At 37.7% G+C, this 23,136-nt stretch overlaps 1 protein-coding gene across 14 annotated transcripts in view; it reads right to left on the bottom strand.

The window, feature by feature from the left end:
- Window positions 1–23,136, bottom strand: part of MBD5 (methyl-CpG binding domain protein 5) — a 147,410-nt gene that overhangs the window by 9,955 nt on the left and 114,319 nt on the right. For 12 of the 14 annotated variants that reach the window (XM_075028975.1, XM_075028974.1, XM_075028970.1 and 9 more), the window contains 3 exons: window positions 9,810–10,838; window positions 7,910–8,121; window positions 4,952–6,160 (listed from right to left, as the gene is read on the bottom strand). In XM_075028975.1, coding sequence (XP_074885076.1) covers window positions 4,952–6,160; window positions 7,910–8,121; window positions 9,810–10,838 — 2,450 coding nt within the window. The remainder of the gene's footprint in view (window positions 1–4,951; window positions 6,161–7,909; window positions 8,122–9,809; window positions 10,839–23,136) is intronic. The other 2 variants (XM_075028983.1, XM_075028984.1) reach the window with 1 other exon arrangement.

Raw genomic sequence — 23,136 nt, 5'->3', positions numbered from 1 at the left:
GAAATACAGAAAACAAAAACATGACACTTACGAAAACAAAACTAAGAAGGAGAATAATATTTTTAAAACCTTGTTTGTCTTTATATTATTAATACGAACACTGTTGTTAAAGTCTCATAGTCTGTGCTCACATCTTACAAATATATTTTACACCTTTGAGACCACCTGGAATGCATTAAAATACCAAGTTGCCTAGTACACATGATACAATTTTTACAGATGCCATCAACACAAAAGTGTTTCACATCACCTCAAATTTCTGGATAAAGTATTTAAGGCCCCCGTTCAACCATGCTGCTAATGGCACAGCCAAATAATTCCCATTTCAGAAGAGGAACAGTACGTGCTTAAGTTAAAAGGCTTAAGGCCTTAAAAGGAGGGGTGGGCAGGATGACAAGCTTTATTTATGCATTATGACTCTATGAGTCTTAATGAGAGTTCACTTTAGCCAGCTAATTTATTGGTCCTGAGAAAGGTCTTTTAAGAATTTTTTTACTTAAGCACATACTTTAGCGATCTGCTGAGTCAGGAATGAATCTGAGCACGTGCTCAACAGGGCTGCTGAGCTGGTTTTTAAAGTACTTTAACTGGAAATGAAAGTTCTCTTGAAATCAACCAGAATTATAATTGTTTAAGCAACCTGTGTATTAACCACTGCACATAATCACTGGCACCACTGCGTAGGTACCAGTTAGTATTAGTGTAAACAATACAAGCAAGAAGAAAATGATTTGTATCATCTATACGATTTTATCATTTGCATTCTCAAAACATTAGTCCACTTAACTCTGCATATTATTTTGATTTGGCTCAGTCATTTCTGCTTGTAAAAACAAAAATAGGTATTTATAGCACATCCATTTAAAGAAAATGAATGGATTAATTCCTTTTTCTTTGTCAGTATTGCTACATTTTGCTTGACTTATTTTTTAATCTTTGCATAACTTAACAAGAACCTTATATAGCATTTGTTTCATTAAAAAGTACAGCTTGTATTCTGACACAAGGAAAATTAATTCTATAAATACAAATTTATTAAGCATGCCTATATACAATCCGAAAAAGAAATTTAAATGCAAATTGCCTCTAAACCCAGCCTTTCAATTACGAAATCATTTATATTCACAATGAAACTGATTTTTAGATGTGACAATGTGAAGTTAATGAGTGAGCAAGTTGTCAAAACCTCTAGAAATAAGGCCCAACATAACACACGTTTAGACCAAATTTCACATGCCTTGAACTTACGCATCTGATAATGAAATTGGGGAATTCTGCTGTTTCAGGAACTTACAAGACAAGAGTCATTAATGGTGAAATCTGCACAAGGGGAGGCAAGATTTCTATTTTCATGAAATAGATTCAATTATCCCACAGACTGCAGCGCTTCTCCCTTAAAACTGTGTTTACTTTTAATGCAAGACTGCAAATACCTCAAATAATTCCTCTCCTAATCTGACTTTGGAACAATACAAACGCATACATCAGAAATACTATCTATTTAAAACCTGCGGGGCTTTTCTAAGGATAAACATGAGAAGAAAAGGCAAACAACGCTCACGGAATGAACAAACTGGCTTCGAAAGCTTATACGTTACATCTCCTACATTAAAACAGTATTATCGGAGGCATCGTTACTCTGTCTGCAATACACCGCAGCTCAAGCCTTCATTTTATAGCGTGTTTGAAAAAGAGCTAAAGAAGAACCTTACTTTTTCAAACTGAACAGAATTAAAAACCAATAACGTAACCACCTTGATCCTGTACCTTGGACACTTTACTACGTGACAGAGTTGTCATGAATGCTAAATTGTACATTATCCATATCCATGATGTATAGGTGTACATAAGGAACAAACTTCGCAAAGGGTTGTATATGCCTGCCATTAGATTTATAAGAAAATTCAACGGTAAATATTTTTATGAAGGGCTAACTCCATGTTTGGGTAACACGGGACTTACGTTAAGTAACAAAAAGGAATCAATATCTTCATTATTGGAAGTCTGTGATGGTAGAACAGTAAAAAACCTGCTAGCACTTTTCTGAAGAAGTAGTATCAAACTGCTAACATAACATAGTATTGGAAGCAACTATAACAGATATATTTGAATTAATAATGTCATATGCCTTCATTTACAATAAGCCATTACAACTCTAAGTAATACATACAAATGGGATTTTCAGGACATTGATAAATGACACCTATTATTATCTGTAGGACTATAAAAGCTCAGCTTAAAAAACCTAGTTTAACTGATGGAAAGTCCTATTGAGAACAATACTTGCCCCGTAAGAATCACTATGAAATGTACTAATAACAGGCAACTACTGCTCACAGAAACCCTTTGACTTTCATATTGTTGCTCTCAAAGCCTTGTTCTTGTTTAGGTGATTTGATTTGGATAATATTCAAATTAATTACTTAATGAAATACACAGCCTGCGTTTCAGGATGCATGTAGTTTCAGGCTTGCTCCTTTCCTTTTCAGATATTTCTGCTGCTACTGCTGCACTTCCCTTGGGTTCCTCTTTAATTTTCCAACAGCCAAAAAGCCAGTGTTCATTACGAAACAAAGGTGCAATATTCCTCCCTTCTCCTGTTAGGGAAACACCATTCTAGCTGCTCTTCAAACAGAAGCATTATTACATTTAATACCCAAAGTCTTTTAAATGGAAACAAAAATCAAATTATGTATGATATAAAGAACAGAGAATATACAAAGTACCATGAAATCCCAACAGCATAGCAAAACTAATGTTACAATATAGGAGGTTAACATTTGATTATACAAATACATTAAAAGATGTTTTAAGAAAGCTCCACAGAAAACAGAATTTTCAGAACTGCTGCTAGTCACTCCCACAATGAATCGTAACCTTTCAGGATTTTTTGAAGTGCAGAATTTCTGAAGACCATTTGGTTTTCAAGGTTATTATTTCTTTTTGGTTTTCAAGGTGGTGATTTTTTTTTTTCCTGTTTGGTGTGGTTTCTTTTTTTTTTTTTTTTTCCTTTTTCTTCAGACCAGGCTGCCCAAACATCTGAAGAATGTAGCTTTACAACATGTTATAGGAGTGTCTGAACACGTGTACAGATTGCCACTGTGCATGGGAGTTCCTATTTTCAACTAGGAACAGAGCTATTAGACAGCACATGCATATTTTCACTTCTTTCGTATTCCCCTGTATCCCACCTTTCAACCTCAACTCCTGACCTTTGGAATGGTCATTCCCTCTGTACTTCTTCTTGGGGAAAATTAGACATACTTTTTTTTTCTTTAATTTAAAATTATTATTATTATTAAAGGCCTTCTGATGTGAGAGGTGATCCATTAGGTGGGACTTCCTGATGAAGAACTTGAAACAGTCTCTCTTGCTGCCTCCACAAGCGCCTTGATGGTACTGCACGAGCAGCAATATACACATTTCCACAGATTGCTTCCCTGTTGTTTGTGCTTCAGTATACAATAAAATCTGCGCCACTGAATATAATATTACACAATGCTTATATAATGTACATAAGAGACACAAAATTAAAGAAGGAGGGTTTGCACAAAAGCAACTATACATTCTGGTATCCACAAATTGGGGCGAAAACTTATAAAACTGCTAAGGAATGCAAATGAAAAAAAATTTCACCTCTTTACAAAAGTTATAAAAAATAAGCTCTTCAAATGTATCAGAACAGTCACATAGATATGGATACACAATTTTGTGAAGTTCATACATAAATGCATACTTGGAACACATGTGCAGTGTAAGAACTGTATTCGTAATTCATATGGGACATTGATATTGTGCACCTCCTAATTTTTCCAGTTTTGTTTAATCTTTTATAGTTTGTGGTCTGTCTCATTTGCCTATACTTTCTAAACTGACTTGTAACTTGGGGATCTAACCTTTTTAAGGAATGAGCTCTTAAGCATTCAAATACTGTTACTAAAGCATGTTGATTGCTCTATAAAAGTCTCTTTGAAACCTTTGTGGCTAAGAAGTTCAACAGAGAAGCCAGCTGTAAAGGGAGACTACAGTTCTCTTGAACCAGAGCTGAAACCATTCTGGTCAACCATCACCCCAGTTATTTAGAGCACCAATTCATCACAGACCTGTTGGACTGTAAATGACATTTACACACCAGCCTCAGATAACTCTACGATTAGGAACTGCAGTAAGACCGGCAGTGGTTACACTATAGATACACCAGTTCCAGCTCAAGAAGTACCTAAGCTACAAACTGGTGGGAGTCAGAGGGTGCTGGTGAAGAAGCACTCCTCACCACGTTCTCGTACACTCTCTCTCCTCTGGATACTTGCTGACAAATTTGGGGGAAAGGAATACTTTGGTCCAACCCACTATCACCGTTCTTGTGACTGTTGTTGTGCAATGTACTAGGCAGGTATATGGGGAAAAAAAGACACAAATTTAAGTGGTTTGATTTCTTTGTGTCAGAGGCAAAAATGTTATTTCATTAGATCTTTCTCCTTACGTATCTTTAAAATTTGCATTTTACAAAATGGCACTCAAAGTATTTCCCATCTTCCATATATAAATATTTTTATAAGAACTACAAAAATATAAAGTTACAGAGGTAGTGGAGACCAGAATTTGAAATATTTATCATAATAACCAATAACTAACCAATAATTCCTTGATAACTGTATTTTCTGTATATTCCCCAACAAGCATATGGCTTTTGTGCATAAATTAGTAAAGCATAATCAGGCCAAAATATAATCTGTTTCATGGCATTTGTAGAAGTTTCTTATTAGGTAACTGTGGGAAAACTTCAGTTCTGCAAGCTACAGTTATGAAAAAAAAGCAATTTGTACTACTAAAACAAGAGACAAAGACTAAAATAAAGAATGGACCGAGATATGTTTTGATAAACATTTGTATGGGCATAGGTACATGTGTATATCGATAGATAGATATGTGCATATATATATAAATATACCTTCCCCTCCTCAGCGTTTTGTTGACATGAATTGTGAACTTCTTCTTCTCTTACTAGTTTTCCAGGCCACGAAGTCAGTCCTTTGATTTGGCCCCAGACCAAGTCGCCAACATTAAACGTCCTCGGCCTGTAATGTATCAGCTCATTTGAAGAAGGGGAATCTGGGTTCCTTAGGTCATCTTCACTACTGATGCTTTTAGCATCTGAAGGGCTAGGCACACACCCATTAATGCTTTTGGCATTAAAATCTCCATTGTAATGGATATAGTCTTTAACTAACGAACTTTCCAAGCTATTTGAGGAACTTGGAGATTGCTCTTCCAGAATCAGGTCTTGTTTAGAAGTGTTCAGCAACTCCCCAAATCCTCTGTTCTGCTGAGGCCTATTTCCGTTTATGTGTGCACAACGTTCCACAGTGTTCTCCAGTCTTTCCTTAAAACTCATCATAGTTCTTTTGTAATTGTTATACCTGAAATTCTCCTCCAACATTTTATCACTTTGACAGTTTCGCTGTGATAACAGTAACTGATGCTGCTCGCCTTGTAGTAATGGCAGTGTGGAGATGTTATTGGGCCTTTCGTGACAAGGACTACTATGGATATGGGTAGAGTGGTCTAGAAACTCATCACATTTCCATCTGTTTATCTCACTGACGGGACTTTGCTCCCCTTCCCACTGTTTTTTGGGTGTGTTACAACTTGTTGATTTGTAATATTCATACCCATCCCCTTCACTCAAATTTTTACCGTGCTCTGAATTCTTCAGTATTCGTGTTCCTCTAGTGTTCCTTATCCTACCTTCATGATCAGAAACGGCAATGTTTCTTCCATGGATTACTGCACTGACAGCACTAGAAAGATTTAATGGGTCACCAATTGAGGCTGTGAAGGCACTCATGGCACTCAAAGCTGGAATGGGACTCATTTGTGTTGTACTGCTAACGGCAGTGGTGATTACTACTTGCATTCCTTTGCTTGCAGCATCTACAACTGCTTTGTAGATAGCGTCCACCGATGTATCACCCTGAGCAGCGACATTGAGGTTATCCTTTGCCTGTTGTCCAAGAGATGGTTCAGTTCTTTGCTGCAAATCACAAGATGTTTCTTGGAAAGGAGGAAGCATAGTGTTGGAGCTCTCAGGAACTGGTGCCATTCCCATTTGAGTGATCATTCTTTTGTTTAGGACAGCAGCATCTTCCTGCATTCTCACCTGGAAATAGTAGGGAAAAAGATTGGAATTACTATTCTGCCTAAAGTTCCATTTCAACAGACACACTTTGTTGCATTTTAATAAAAAAAATAAGGATGGTGGCCAGGGTGACTATTTGTTACAGTACGTAACTTTATTTTGGTTATACATCCGTTATGAAGTTTAATGCTGAACAAGCCAGATGGAAAACAAAAAAGGTATAATTTGGAGGAACACAAAAATGCTGGCTCTTAGACTTTGCCCCGTGGATCAAAGTAGATGCCTTGCGTGAAATGATACAACCTACCACGCACTGCACATTATCATCTCTTTCAGAGTCTTTTCAGGGATTTCCTCTTCTGATTGAAGTACCACACCCTCCTTTTTTCTCTGAAGTCCTAAACAACTCCACCAAGGCCAATATTTCTGCTCTCAACTATTCTCTTTCGTTCCTTCCCAGACCTTAATTTTGCTTCTTTCCCCCCTACCAACTGTTCTTCTGTGCTCCTTGTATGCTACCCATTCAATTTCTGGAACGCAGGCCATCACTGTCCTTTTGGAATTGGCTAACGTTTCTATTTTTTCCCTTTTGGTTATGCGCTTCTCTTGTGGGATCTCTTTTTGCTTCGGTCCCTTGTAAACCATGCCTGCATCCCTTTACACCGCAGCTGTAATGTGAGGCACTGCCACAGTAAACTGTAACCTTCAGATTAAAGTAACTGTGCTTTTTATATTTCTTGTCACATACATAGGCAGCGAAGCTGATGTCAATAATAGTGCTATAACAAAAAAACTGTAAAAAAACAAGGGTAAAATATTTCCAAAAGCTCCTTTAGATACTTACAATTACTGTTTATATAACTGAGAATCTGAAGCAAAAAATACTGAGATAAAGCTACCAAGACTCATACAAAACCAAAGAGAGGTAATAGGCAGTTAGAGGACTATGATTTCGCAAAAGCAGTGAAACATCTACACTGAGAAAATGGCACGTCTTCTTCTTCCTTCTTAAAGGGTAAAAGCACTTTCTGGCACTATCTGCATGCTCCCATCTTCATGCCGTGAATTCTGCAGCAACCGCGGTAATACCGAATAATAATAAATATGTATTTTAACTCTGGTTTTATTACCTATTTTGGTTGCTATGCTTCCTGTCAGTATGTTAGTTTGATAGTTCAACTTGCATTATGAAGAATTGTCTATTTAGGTGGATAGCAGGGAGGTATCATTTTTGCACAGTTTGTCACTGTATTTTCATTCTAATACCTGTTTTCTTCAGTCTATACAATTCACATCACAGCTAGCTCTTCCATTCAATTTCAGTGGGAATATAAGAGAACTGGTACCTACGGTCCCCTATAATAATTTATTAAGTTTCTAATTACTGCAAAGTGGTATCAATATTTATTTCTCACTGCTGAATTGTTAGAGTGGTCTAAATGGGAATTTATGATCATTTCTGCAGAATGGAAAATAGTTTTGCTAAAAATGAATAGTAATTGTCAGAACATACATAGCATTTTTTTTTCAATATATGCAGCATAACTCTTTCCAAAGAAACTATACCCAATTTCTAAGAAAGAAGGTATAAAATTTCAGTAACAAATGTTACTGATTTGCAAAATCCAAGACCTGCTGAAAGAAGCAAGCAATTGTATATATCATATTGTCTTAATCACTCGGCAAAAAAACCCCAGACTATGGAGGATGTAATTTTACCTACTGAGAGTTGCACATTTGTTTGAATATTGATTTCATTTTGCTTTCTACCTGGAAATTTTGGAACAGACATGCCATGGGGTTTGGGTTGTTAGCTGGGCCAGGAATTGGGGGCTGGCCTTGAAAGCCCTGCATGTTCTGGTACCCCTGGAGAAGGTGCTGTTGCTGCTGATTTGAAGGAAACATCTGATTGTTGTTTAATAGCGACTGGAGATGACTCAGCTGATGGTTATTCAAAGCAGTGTTTATAGATGACATGTCACCTGTAATTCAAACACAGGGAAACATAAGTCAGTATAGTTTTCAACAGTCAGGAGGAATTTCCTTGACTCCAATTTTAACTGACTGCTAAGCAAACGCCTCTGTAAAACAACACTTTTCCCCTTCAATCTTCTACGGAATGGTCCTCAAGGCATGTGTCTCCTACTCTTTATTCCTGTATTTCTTCAGTATCGCTTCTTTTGCACGTCACATCTATCTGGACTCTTTCTAAAGGTTTCTGACATGACTGTCTTTGCCTTTGGAACGGTACACAGCCAAGTATGGCAGAACGAGATTCTATGATATTTGGTGTCTTGGAATTTCACTCTTAGTTTCCAAAGAGTGACTGCTTCAAACAGTACTGGGGTGGTGAGGGGGAGAAGGAGGAGGAGGGGAGAGAGAGAGAGAGAGAAAGAGAAAATAATTTGAAAAAAACAACAAAACTAGTTTTTCATTAACTGACAAAATGACATGAGCTAACTGCAAATGAGCAAAGGCTTTTTGGCTCACAGACATGTCAGCCAACACTAAACAATTTTTTTTTAATGTTCTAGAGAAACAACTGTATTCACATTTTGTATTACATGAAAATCTCACTTTACATGAATGAAAATTACAGTTCTAGTAAAAAACGCTGCTGCACCTGACTTTATGAAATAATAAAGCTTAAAAATCCATCCATTTCCTAGGTGGCTTTTTGTTTTTTAATAAAAAGCTCATGTTTTTCGTAAAATTGCCATTTGCAGAATCATTGGTTAGTCGTACTTTACACAGAAAATGCAAAGCAGAGTTGAGTTCACGATAGCCATTTAGTAGGTAAGTATGAAGTAATAAGTTAAAATACTTATCAGCTCTTTGCCACTACTTAATTCCTCCTCCTAGTCTATTTATTAGATTACGTAGTCCAAACAACAGAGGAGTACTAACTGTATTACATATTCTTGGTAAAAATCACCAAAAGACCCAGGAGAAAAAACTTGTATTTAAGGGCTTTTTAATCACTTGTTTTGGGATGTACATGTTTGTCAAGTGAAATGCCCTGGGTTTCTAAACTACAAGCTAAAGTAAAAAAAACCCCAACAAACGAGAAATGAGAAAATATAAATACACAATAAAGGGCTCAAAGGGCAACCTTCCTCTTTGAACTTGTGCAAGGACCTACTTTGAGTGCTTTACGGATTACTTTACGGGGAGCGTGCTTATGGTTTTGGCACCTTTGATTCATTGGGAAAAATGCACTTGGCCATTTTTCATCTACTGCACAGCTACTCGTACTAACCCTGTGATGCCACATGCACTTGAAATGAAACACCGCATCCCAGAGATGCACCTGTGCTTTTACTACTTGAAAAATGAAACAAGTCCAATTGCTTACAGAATTTCAAGGTGTATATAGTAGGTCTAGGTGGCATCAGAATTAAGAATGGAGTATAAAATAATTTCCAAAACTAGTATTAAATGTTACTGAATTAAGTTAGATTGTATTTTAAATTTCTTACAATAACAGTTATGTTTTCCTCAATAGAAATAAACAAGCTGTAACATACAAAAGCCTTAAAAAAAGAAGTATGATAAAGTGGAGTCTTTAAAAAAAGAAACTAGAATCCGGAACTCCCCCTCCCCAACCCTCTTCCTTTTTTTTTTTTTTTTTTTTTTTTTCCTTTTATATCTGTGAAGAAATCGAACTTACCAAGCAGACCTGTCCCCAGTAGAGGGTTAAGTAGCTGTGGCACCACAGAGTTATTGTTGAGTTTAGCTGGACCAGATGTATTCCCAGCATTATTAGATATGTTCAGCAATGTTTCTGCCATTGACACCACTGCTGTCCCACCACCCAGGGTTGAGACAGACAGTGCTGCCACTGCTGATGATGTAGTGGTTGTGGTAGTGGTTGCTTGGGAGGAGGTGGCTATGGAAACCTCTGGATGATTAGCGGTGTTGCCCGATGCAGAGTTCAGGACACCTCCCACCAGCTGGGGATTCAAGGCCATTAATGCTGAGGCCCCAGAGACAGCTGGGAGGAGCAGGGGGTTAGAAGTAGTGTCAGTGCCTGAAAAGCTGGGTATGGGGTTGCCCAGGGGGTTGGTTAAAAGGGTCTCCACCCTGTTGCTTTCTGACTGATTGCTTGGCAAATGGTCAGGTGGGGCTGTCATCTGGGTTACTGAGGGTAAAGGGTTATTTTGCTGTTGCAGCAAATCTGAGATGGTCAGATTGAAAGATGGTAGGGGAAGCATGGCAGCTGCTTGGGCTTGGTTCTGAAGGAGGGTTGCTAGAAGCTGAAAATGAACAGGTTGTAATACCTGCCCATCCACGTCACTGGAGAGAAAAGCTAAAGCAGCATTTACATTCGGGTTGAGAAAACCTAAAGGGTTGAGGTTGACCTCAGACTTGCCTTCTCCTGCTGAAGGCTGTAGTATATTTAATAGATTCTGGTTTAGGAGATGTTGCTGATTCACTGGCAAAGAGATAGGTAGAGAACTGAGGAGGTTTTGATTCAAAGAATGTGGAAGATTGTTGTTTGAAGAGCTGTTCTGCGGAAAATGAAGCGAGTGTTCGTGGCCAGCAAAAGGGAAATCGCTCCCAATGGGCAGCTGGCTCTGAAGTGGGTTTCCAGCTGCAGTAGTGACTATAACACCATCTTGAAGCACAGATGTTGTCTTTGTGATGGCCGGTTGGCTGGTGCCAGCTATGGCTATTGATGATGACGGTCCTGAACCCCCTGCAACGCAAAAGAACAAAACTATTAACGGCATACTGCCTGTTGGGAGACTATCATCAAAGTTATAAACTAACTAGATCAATCCAAAACAGTAACGTTTGATACCCATGCACAGGAAAGAAAATCTTTTGAGCATCCGGACTTGAGTATTTTTTAAATAGGAACGTATCTGCCATCAGCTACTTCCAATACTACATGCTGTGCTACATTCCATTGGAAATTATTTAACTATACACTTGTATTTCCCTTAAATTTCTTTGAGTGGGGATATTATAGGATTTCGTTCATTACATATTTTGATTAGCATAAACCTAAAAGCAACCATAACTTAATGTAGCTAGTCCTGGACCAGTATGAAATTAACTACTAGAAAGAAGGATCAATGGGAGACACGAATGAATTATTTTGGACTCCTGAAGAAAAAATACCATCATGACAATTACATGTCATGACGATGCCTGTGATAAAATCTAATGAGCAAGACATATTATGGTCAATGTAGGTTAGCAGACAAAAAACCCCAACAATTTATAAAGAAAAAAATGTAAGTAATTGGGGTGGTCTAGTCATATCCATCACTTGGCTTGAAAAGAAAGACCAGCTGGGTAGATTTACTGTGAGGGTGTTGCATGGAAAGAGGGAGAGAATAATAAAGTTTATTTGGGTATCTTTATAGCCCTTTACCAAATCTGAAGTATAAAATAAATTATTCATTGTCTTTCACTTAAGGCAGAGTCTTGAACTGACAGTGGTCATACACAAAAAACATATAAGAGGAGACTAGGAGAATTAAAGCAAGTGAAATTGCCGTGAACTATGCCTTTCTACTTTATCCATTGCAATTCACTGGAGAAAATTTGGGTATTAAAATTATCTACTGCATTTATATAAAACTGTATAATTAAAAATGTTTTTAACTATGGTTTTGATGCAATAAAATAATTTTCCATTCCAACTGCCTGCAAGTATAGCTCACGTGACAGAGATCAGAAGGTATCAATTATGATCCACATGATTCTATGATTATCAGAAAGTATCACTTATTTCTCTAAACAAATACTATTTGAAAAGGGATATGCAACTACACTGTTAACTGGTAAGAACTGAATCAAATCTTTACATCATTTGTAACTTAAAATACCATTTTTCAAGTACTGTAACGTTATGACAACTCAAAAAGGTACAAAATTAACACAGTACATGAGGCCCTGCGTTGAATTCATGAGAAGAAAGATCACACCCTTTCTCCCAGGTGCCATTATCAGTACAGAAATTAAATAATAAATTAACAGAAGATAAAGTAAGAACAAATTGTAATCATAAAGCAGAGGATATCCTATTCTGCCGTGATGAGAAATATGTTAACAAAGCAGTAAAAGCAGTTTCATGACAAGTACATTTCTCTAGGCAGCAGTTTGGAACAAAAAAACAGATAAGCACTTGAGGAACGAAAAGCCAACCATGCACTGAAAATATATGTCCCACTGGATTTCCAATTATGGTTTTGTGTTTAACATTTCAGATTAGGCAGGAATAGCAAATGCTCTATATCTTGACACCCCCAGGCCTGGCAAATGTCTCATATATACTGAAAAACTGGCACCCACGCCCTCCCCGGCTTTCTAGCTCAGAAATACAGACTTCCAAATTATAGACCCTTCCCAATAAAAGTCAATGAAAAGCTGCTAATCAGACAAGTTGCTCAGAAATTATTCAAAACTAAGATGTAGCTAGTAACAGCAAACCTATTGGTAGAGATGAATGAAAACCACAGCTTTCTGCCAATGTATCTGTCCTGCTACTTGTTAGCTAATTCTGGAGGGAAGCCACCTCTGGCAATGCCTCCAAAATGAAACATAACAGAAAAAAGAAAGATTCTCTCAAGCACGTGTTTACACATCCTGGTGTACATGACCTACTGAGATGATATGTTAGAACAGTTTTTCATGTGTGTGCACTTTTTTTTTTTCCTTTCAGTATTTTGCTGTTTTTGTAAATAAGCCAATAGTAAAGCATAGTTTATACAAATGAATGGCATAACATAAAATCAAATTCAACGTGTATGTTTACTACTTATTTTTAACACACAACTGTAAACTCTGGCTACTCAAATTCAATTACACAAATCCCAGAGCACCTAAACTAAAATACAACTGCACATCTTCCTTTTTTTTACTAATCTCTGAAATATTTTAAACTGCATTTCTAGAAAAGTAACAGAGAAGTCTTTACAATCTTGTGGCTAAAAGCAAATTCTTTTTGTTTCACCAGAGAAAAGAAAACACACCCACTTGTAATAGTTTCAAACTCTCATGCCAGGCTTGTAACGGATCAGTATGCTACAGAGCCCACAGTGATACACATTATTAACTATCAGGTCCCTGTTCACTCACAAAAAAGGAAATTTATTAACTATCAGGTACCTGTTTGCTCACAAAAAAGGAAATTTTCTAATTTTTCTATTTTGTTTTGTTTAAATCAGTACCCAGAACTGACATTCCAAGGATTTAAATATTAGGAGAAGTCCCAAAGACCAAACTACAGATGTAGGAAATACCATTACAACGCCATTCCTGTATGCTTTTAACAGAAGAATCAGCTGTACCACTCAAATGACACAAGATGGATGCCTACCGTCCTTAAAATACATAGGGCCTCTTAAATAACGTTGGCTGAAAAACTGCTCACTGAACCAAAACTGTCACTGCACTTCGAGACACACTTAACATGAGTGTCTCTAGTTGTAATCTAGTTTAAGATGGCCAGGTAATACCCGAACATCTTCAGATGGCTATTTCTCCCGCTTGTAAATGACCTTCCATATAAAATCTTACTGTCATATAGATAAAACCAGGCTACCGTCAGCTTAGCCTGACCTGCAGGAATAGTCTGATAAACTGGACTTTCTAAGGCATGAGTTCGTTTCAGGCAGTATTTTTTTGGAAACTCTCTACTCCCGCAATAGGAGAAAGACAGATATACAAGCTTTTTCCTCGGTAGCTAAGGCAGGCTTCCCTCGCTACTAGGAATTGTATTCAATGTGTTAAGCAGCACTTGGATAGATTTTTAATTCAGGCATGAGGAAACTATTCTATATATAGAGCTCTCATGAATATAAAACCTAATTTTGGTATTTTCAAGTGGACCTAATCTCCATTTTTAATTTATTTATGATCCTACTTTCCATTCCACACCGGTAAATGACCACATGGAAGAGTATTTGGTGTGAAGCAAATCTCAAACTTGTAAAATTGTTGCTAGGTTTTTGTCAAACACTGCTCTGTTTTCTAACCCCCGTCAAACACTGCTTCTGGAGATCTAACCTGAGAGGTCTAGAGTGCATTCAACACTTGTCCTTTCTCCAGATTAATTAGGCAATTAATTAATTGCTACTAGGGAAAGAAAGAAAAAAAAAAAAAAAAAAGGGTGGATTCTGAGTAGGAGGAAGAAAATGTGTCCTTATTTCAATCCAGACTTGAGAAATTTGGGAGTTGAAGAGGCGACGAGCAGCCAGACTTCAGCAGGAAAAGAAAACACAGGCAAATATCCCCCCCAGCTTCTGTTAAACCTGCCTCACGGAAAGACGCGGTAGGAATTGGTGTAGAGAAGTCCTGAATTGGGTAGTAGCCAATACAATATTTACAACTGCATTCTGGGACAAATCTATCTCCGGCAACAGACTGAACTGCCACAATATGATTTCTGGATCTCTTCCAAAATGCCATCTCCAACAAGTCAATATTCCAGATGAAGAAATGCATGCACACCCATTCTCATTAAAATATAGTGCTGCTAAACTTCTTTTGAACGTTCGGCCCCAATCCAAAAGACAAAAATCTGAATTATTTTTTCCCCTTTATAAAACATGGGTAATTTCCATAATTGTGATTGATAGCACTGAATAAACAAGGTGCAGAAGGCCATCTTCCTCTGGGAGGACCACGAGAGCCCTCGGAGAGCCCTCTGAACTGTCCTTCCCCAGTGTCAAAACGAAATCTCCAAGATCCAGGACAAACATGAGCAGTCCTGTCTTTTTGACTCACGAGGAGACAAGGTGCAATAAGAAGAAAAGTGGTGCCTGGCATCAGCAGCGTGAAGCTGTGAAGAGTTCTCTGAACAGCATGGAAAAATGTAACGTGCCTCATCGAAGCAACGCTATCAGCTACACTGCAAGTACAAGAGAAGAAAAGTCCTAATAAGAGACCTGTCCTTCCAAATTGGGCAGCAGCACCAAAGCGTAGCAGAGGTGATCTGGAACTGACTCTGGACGTCCTCTGAGGTCTGTCTTTTATTCAGAGTGATATCTAGACCCATACATTGTATTTTCTAGAATTTTCAACGAGGGCAGGATGACTGTGGAAACCAGATGGTGGATGTCAGCTGAAAAAAGAGCCCCACGCAAACAAGTTGTCTTGGCCAGCAGCGCTGTAAGGAAAGCAGGACTGCAATTCCGACCGCTTGGATTTCTTTCAGTCCTGCAGAAGGATGACAGCCAGAAGAAAAGAAGATGCACCGCGGCACCAAAGAGTTTCGACAGTGTGTTCGCTCACCCAAAACTCTACCATGAAATGGTTCGTTATTACTGTATCCAGGCTCCAAGATGACAGTTAGGAAGCTTTTGATGAGAAACGTGGATGGGAGTTGAAAGCTAAAAGGAAATCACAAGTTTGATTCCAAGTTTCATAAAAACAAGGTATTTTGAATCCTGGAAACCCAAGGTATCGTACATGTTGGCTCCGTAAACAACAGGCCTTAATAACCAGAAGCTCTTAAGAGTAAAAGGGGAATGAAAAAAAGATGAAGGAGTTAGACTAAAAGCCATAAAAGCCTAAGACAAACGCTGGCTTCCAGCTCCTGCAGACAGAAGTGCCTGCCAAAAGTTTCTTTTGCCAGTTGTTGAGAAAAAGGAACCGTCTTTGTAATGCAGCGAGAAGAAGAAATATCCAGAATGCTGAAAAAGTAGATCTATTGTTCTCTTAGAGAGTCAAATAAATGTTTTGGGAGTAAATAAATGGAAATTGAATAGGACATACATTTTTTAAATTATTACTTTGTGGGCTATAGTATTTTATTTATGAGCATTTTTATTTTGTTTTCTTTTGAAAGAAGGTTTATTTTCCTGTGTGGATTTTATCCGCGTACCTTTTTTTGAAGTATTGCTTGACAGGTATTCTTAAGCGAATACAATAAAATAATAGGCATTATGAAATCAGTTTGTGTTTGAGAAGATTCATTCTCCTTGCTCACTTAAAATAAAGAAAATTAGAGCAGAAGATATTTATCATTTATATCTCCGCATTGTGCTACCATGAAAAGACAGGGACGCATATGTACACCTATGCTATTGGGATGGCAGGATGTAGTCAGAGGTCCATCTTGTTTTCAGTCCTGGGTTTTAAACAATATTAAGATTTGAACAATATGAAGACTTGTATGGCAAGCTTCAATGGCTGTCCTCGGAAAAAGAAGTTGGGGTATGAGCTATTGATTTCAAACTAAACAAAAGGAAAAAATCAAAAACCATACATCATTTCTGCAGTGGAAGAAGAATCGTGTCTGCATATAAATATGTAGGAACAGTAATGACTTCACATACTGTGAATAATGCTCAGCTTCCCTAGAAACCAGACAATTCAAACCGAAAGCAAACTATAGTAGCCTTCATAGATGCTAAAAGTATTTCTATCAAATCAAAGAACATTAACTATATATGCATTTTCCTAAAAAACTGCAGTTAAAGTATTCCAAATAGAAAATGACAATGCAAATAAGTTTTACAACGCATTTCTCTGTGAAACTATCCATTATGTACTCTAGTATTTCAACAGTCTCAACAGTACATTGCTGGAATTTGTAAAATAAAAATAACCGATAAAACAGGTGTATTAAGTACTTGGAATCTAAAAGTGCTGAACTTGCTCATTAGCCATTAACACCTAAAACATTTTAAGAGTTGAGAACAAATGTTATAGATACCACTTTCTCAATTCTTACTTTTCTGCATATCAAATAAAAATGCAGCTAGCTTTATTTTATATTTGATATTTTCTTTATTGCTTTTTTAGGTTAGAACATTTCAAGTTTTTGAAACCCTTGACAGAAACTCACATTTAACTCCTTGGCCATGTAGTGAGCTTCTTGCTAAACCCTCCACCACTTCCAACCTCTCCTAGGGTAAAACTCAGTAGCTCTTGCAGAAGAGAGCTGCACGATCCTTTCAAAAAGGTCCAGCCACAGTGGAGAGAAGAAAGTTCCACTGCATGCCTTATCCTGAGATTATGAAGGTGTGAAAGTAGAAAAGATCACTTAGGCATTGTAATTACTACTCTATCTCAAAAGGTTAGTGCGACTTCTACCGCATAGGGTCACCAATCCGCGCTCGAGGCCTCCAGAAGCTACTGCAATACTAATACAAAATAAGAATTAATATCAACTTAGAGATACGAACACATAGTTTGCATCAGTAGCAATATTGTTAAGTTAGTGATTTTAAGAGGCTTAACTTTCACAGAAGTATAATCGCTGATGGAAATGATATGGCCTCATAATCCTTAAAAATTTGAGACAATGTGGTCTTGCTGTAACTACATATTCCATCACTTACCCATAAACTTAGAACCAAGAGCTATACATTTTTATAATTATACTCTCCGTTTTCTTTTTGGAATAGAAAACATTTAAGATATTTATCTGGTATCACATTTATTATAGTGCTTTCAGTTCCGAAGAAACCATAATTCAGCAGTTAACCGCAAACTACTGTCAGTTGTTTTCCTTATCGAGATCATGCACTCCCTTGAGACAACAGAGAAATCACGAACAACGGACCAATAAATAAAACATCCTTCTCAGCCCAGCAGAACCAGTTAAAAACATGAACTCCCCTCATATACAATATTCCGTCCGCACAGAACGTGCTCTTCTGTGAAACAGGTTTAACTGCCTATCCATAATATCACGCTTATCACTGTAGCAGCTGAGTGTATTACTATGACTACCAAAGGCATAACGCTGCATGATCATATTTTTTTTTCTTACTTACAACAAAACAGCTGTAATGTTGGCCCCGTTCGTAATAGTGTTTTTCAAACTCTTGCTTTAACAGATTATTTTAAGGATGAAAATCACTGAGGACTACAGCATGCAGTCTCTGCATCTTCTGAAAAGTGACTTAGTCAAGAATGAGTCTGTCAGAATTCTGGGGGAAGGGCAAAAAGCCCAAAGCAGTTTCTACGACAACAGAAATGCTTAAAATTAGGCTTTTTTTTTTAAAATACCTGACTGAATTTTGGTCTTGGCTCTTCTCCTTGCCCCTGTCTCTTCCGACTTCTGCATTTTACTATCACTGCTGTTTTTAAAATGACTTTGGGAAAACTGTTCTTATGTGCTTAGCTGTTACTCGAAAGCAGAAGCAGTCTTCTAGTAAAAAACTGTCAAGACAACAGCATACAAATGAAGGAAGTTTTTCAGTATTTTCTCAGCGTTGGCGCTTGGTCTGACCTCATCCTGTATCATTCCCCCATTCACAATTGTGGGAGATGCATTGCAGATGAGGTAAAACATTTTATTGCAAATTTGGAAATTAAAAATTCAATAAAAAGTGTTACTTCTTTCAATAGTGCCCACTCCACCCTCTAGCAAGTTTTGGAATTGCCCACTGGTTCTGCTTAAGAATATTTTCAGAAGATGCTGAGAGCTAAATATGTATGGAAAAATGTTATATAATTAATTGCTTTCCTTCACAATAACATCTTTAATAAAATAAGACTCATCTTTCTGCATTATTTTATTATTATTTTTTACAAATACTCCAACTTTCATTAATATAAATTCCTAGAAAAACATATGGCACTTAAAACACTAACCAGGTAAGAGTCTGGTTAACTAAAACACTGTGAGTTACCAGCAAATTCAAATTTTAAGAAACAAAACACCACAAGAAAAAACCAAGCTGTGTGTCTAGGCAAGCAATGTTCTCGGTAAGCGGAGCTCAGCAGAGCTGAACTTTTAAGCTCGGTGTCTATCTCGGAGGTAACGCCACTGCGATTCAAGCACTGCGTCCGGCCGTGCCTGAAGGGCCCCAGACAGCAGGTGAGGTCAGAGTATAGCTAGTATACATTGACGGTATCAAGTTCAAAGACAAGGATGAAGGACGTAGTAGCAACGTTGAGGTCTACATAACTGCACGCCTTTCCCGAGCGAGCCTCGCACGTGCCCCACGATGCGGAGAAGCAGTACGTCATCCCAGCACAACCCTCGACAAGCCAGCGCTGAGTTAATAGTACCATTTCTGGTCTTCGCTCACCAAAACTCAACCAGCATAACACGTCCGATACAGCTATAAAGAAATTATTCCTACATTTCCCTTTTCCACTTCTACTAAAATTAGAAGCTTATTCATTTCAGCTCCCTGAGCTAAACAACTGAGTTAATTAAGTAGAGATTGAGCTGATTCCTAAGTTTTTCCAATTTGCCAGCACTTGCTAACAATAAACATTCGTAAATAGAGGTAATTTGAAAAGACAAATCTATTCCACTTTCAAATTTTTCTTCCACTGTAAACCGCGTGGTAGCAAGTATGTTTACACTGACTGTATAAAAGTCTATCCGGTTAACAATTAAGTTTTACCTAATACGATTGCTGATGCCTACTAAGTCAGTAATTCCTTTATGTTCGGAGAATGAGAGTGGTTTTATGCATAAATCTTCTATCAAGAGTTAAAAAGAGCAAATAAATGAGAATATTCATTTGAATTGCAGGGTAGGGAGCAGACCTGACCCACCATACCTGTCTCACACCTGGAAACCTTATTCTTCATGGAGAACATTTTCCCCATTATTCATAGTTCTCATTTGAATAGAAAAATAATCACTTCTTTCTCCCCAAAATAACAAGGGGAAATAGGGTAGAATGTTGAGTTCCAGGTTTAAGTAACAGTGATTCCTTATAATCACAGCCCCCCACCCCCCCGTGAAAAGTCCCTCTGTACATTTATATAAATGCTGAAATCCCAAATCAATAGAACATTTCAATTGGCTTTGTAATTAGAAGAGTAGCTGGCTGGCATCCTGTCTAGGGGTTATTTCAGTTTAATAGAAACTTTTCTCAGACACAGCAAGCCCCATGAAGGATGCCAGCCAGATACTCTTCTGAATTTCAAGTCAAGAAGTTCTACTGATTTTGTAATTCTATGATGTATAAGAGTAATTTTGGGGAGCAAATCCAGAGACTCACATACTAGAATATGCCACTTTGTACAATGTTTAATGTGATATCTTCTAAAATACTCCGTCGTCTTTCACACATAGGAAAGACCCTTTTCAGAGAAGCAAGGGCCTACATTATGTTGATAACTACCACTACATCCAACAGTACATTTAACCTTTTATTCATGTATCACTTTATGCTTTAGGTTCCTCACATCATTAAAATACGGACGTGACTGCAGCATCATTCCTTTCCATCTAAAGCATTTAGTCACAGCTCTCCCAGCAGGTAAGGGAGAATACTTACCCCAAACTACAAAGAAAAACAGGTTCACAAATTAAAATCTGAAGCAGTACTTTTCATCAGTATTTTTCACCTAAATTAAGGACAAATCCTTCAGTTAGACTAAAGGAATCCACTCCTCAGGAGACATAGCTTTGTGCTACAGGCACAGGCAAGAAGAAACTAAACACGACAAATGGCAGAGAACTGGGACCTGTCCCCCCCATGCTGCTGGAGAAGAAAAAAACCAAAGGCTGGTCTGATTTGAAAATATTTTTTCTCTGAGCTGTAATCCGATTATCAACAAGATAGTTTCTGATTCTGCAAGAAGACAATCCCTGATTGCTCCATTTTGACTAGCTCTAGCCAACTGTCAGTTTGGCAGAAAAAAATCTTTCACGAGTCCTTTGGGTTATATTGGGATGAAATCCTGATAATGAGGCTACATTATAAAGTTTAACACAGACGTATAACTATTCTGAGGAGTGTGAAAGCAGCGCAGTTCTTCGTGCCACCCGAAGGTCAGTACGGGAGGGCAGCAAGAGGGGAACCGAGCTGAGCCGATGCTAAGGTCAGAAGCGACCACCACCATCATTCAAAACGATCCTACGCACATGCGGGTTGCGAAATTTCTTTAAGACTCTTCCTGTTCATATACTCAACATGTCCTCTGCCAGAGGATTTCAACATTTAGTATTCTCACTAAAAGGAAACCACTCGTTTCTTTGATGCTGAATGTACCAGCTTTCAGCCACTGAAGTTGCTAGTGAATGTCTGCCAACAAGGTAAAAATAATTCAGCCCTCCACCTTTTCAGATAGTGCCCAAGAATAAATACTTGTAGGAAGAGATACTATTCCCTGGGTACTTCTTTGAAAGAGCAGATTTCAGGGAATTCCCAAGCGCTGGAATACCTTCCATCCAGCTCAACTCCCTGGCATCTGGTTTGCTGACAAGCTGACAGCGTGGGAGGTGAGCCTGACTTCAGGATCTCCTGGAAAACAGCACAGACATTGCCTCTAGGGCTTGCATCCCCAGGTCTGGTCGACAACCACCCATACCAATTTTGCTGCCCTCCTTTGAAATTGCTGGTATTTCTGTACCTTTCATGAGCAGTGACCACTGCTAGCCAGAATGCCATGGCCTAACTCTGGTTTTCTCAACTATACACCGAGCCACGAGCATCCCCAGTTCCGCTGCGTATTCCCATTTCTGTGCTTCCAAGGATCCACCAAGCCTCTCTTTTTATGTTGGTTTTTTTTTTTTTTTTTTTTTTTTTGGTGTGTGTTTTGTTTTTTTTTTCCCAACATCACTGATCTGACAGTTTGCATTAAGTCTATTAAATCAAAGCCTCCTAAAACCCTTCTTTGAGTCACTGTTTTCCAAGGCAATGTTCCATTCCCAATTATATTACACTGTACTTGGCTACATTAAAATAAATTCTGTTTGAGTGGGACAGAAGCTCCTCCCTATTTAATTATATTTTACTATTTTCTATTCTGTAAATTTCACCAGTAAAAATTACTGTTCTGACTCTATGGAAGGGATATAGCCTTTGTTTGCCAAATCTGCCCTTTACCTGTCACTACTAAACTTATCAACCTAGACTGTCTCATATTTCTGATGTTCTGATATTTGAGACAACTTATCCTCTTTATTTCTATTCATTATGGTTTTTATATTAGTTGCCTTGATTTCCCTTATCAGCTGTATATAGCTTTTACTCCCAAATATTTTTCACTTGTTTTCATCAATCCCATCATTTATGCATGTTGCATTCTTAGCAGGATTTGCATGTTGAATGTTCAACACTCACACACAGATTTTCTACACTGTGAACTTCTGGACTAATAGCACATGCTAATAGCAATAAAAAAATAAATGAACCAGACTCTACAATAAAATGTATCGCATAGTGATGCGGTCCCATTTTACAAAAAGAACAGACAAATCCAAAGGCTACTTCTGAGAGGCAAAGTGGTGTAATGAATAAATCTTAAAGCTTCCAAACTGGATTCTACCTTCAGCTTGTATCAGAAGTCTGAGGGCTTGATTAATGAGGAATACAGCGTCAAAGTTTAACAGGAATATTAACACCACTCATTAGAAAAAATGAGTCTAGAACCCCGTCTCCTGGAAGAAAATGGACTCTTTTCAAACGAATAGCCCTAAATAATCTATACAGACCTGCTGCTAGCTCTTCCTGTAAGACAGCTGTTATTAAACAGTGCTTGTAACCCAAATACTATATAACTGAGAGACTGAAATTGTTAATAAAGAATTAATTGAGCATCAAACTTGTTTTCAAGGGCTCAAACTTGGAAAACCGCAAAAACTTTCTACTGCATAAATAGAAATTTTTATTTTTGTATTTATTAATTTTTAATTCCAACACACTCATACTGAAAATTACCTGGAAACTAAAGATATTATCTGTGGAAGAAGAAACAAAAGCTAGAATAATAAAACTTGGTCCATGTGGTTAAAATAGAATTAAAAGCTTAGGCAATAACCAGCTATCTAATTGTGATGATTCTCAGTATTTTTCCTCTCAGGAACTATTTTCTGATTTGTAGCCATTCTGAATGCTGGCACAGAAACAGAAAACAGATTTAGCAATTAAAATACTTAGAAATAAAACAAAAGAAAAAGCCACAAATTCAAATACGAACACAAGAGTTTCCTGAAGACGCCTTACTCTGCTAAACCGCTCCTGAAAGCACGTTCACGCGGCATGTCTGACACTGCTCAGCTCCATCCACCAACACTAACAACTCTCTATACCTCTGTACAGAATAATTCACAATAT

This window comes from Buteo buteo, chromosome 5, assembly GCF_964188355.1.
Source record: "Buteo buteo chromosome 5, bButBut1.hap1.1, whole genome shotgun sequence".
Taxonomy (NCBI): Eukaryota; Metazoa; Chordata; class Aves; order Accipitriformes; family Accipitridae; genus Buteo; species Buteo buteo.
The sequence above is the reverse complement of the archived record's forward strand: the minus strand, read 5'-3'. Positions and strand labels throughout refer to the sequence as shown.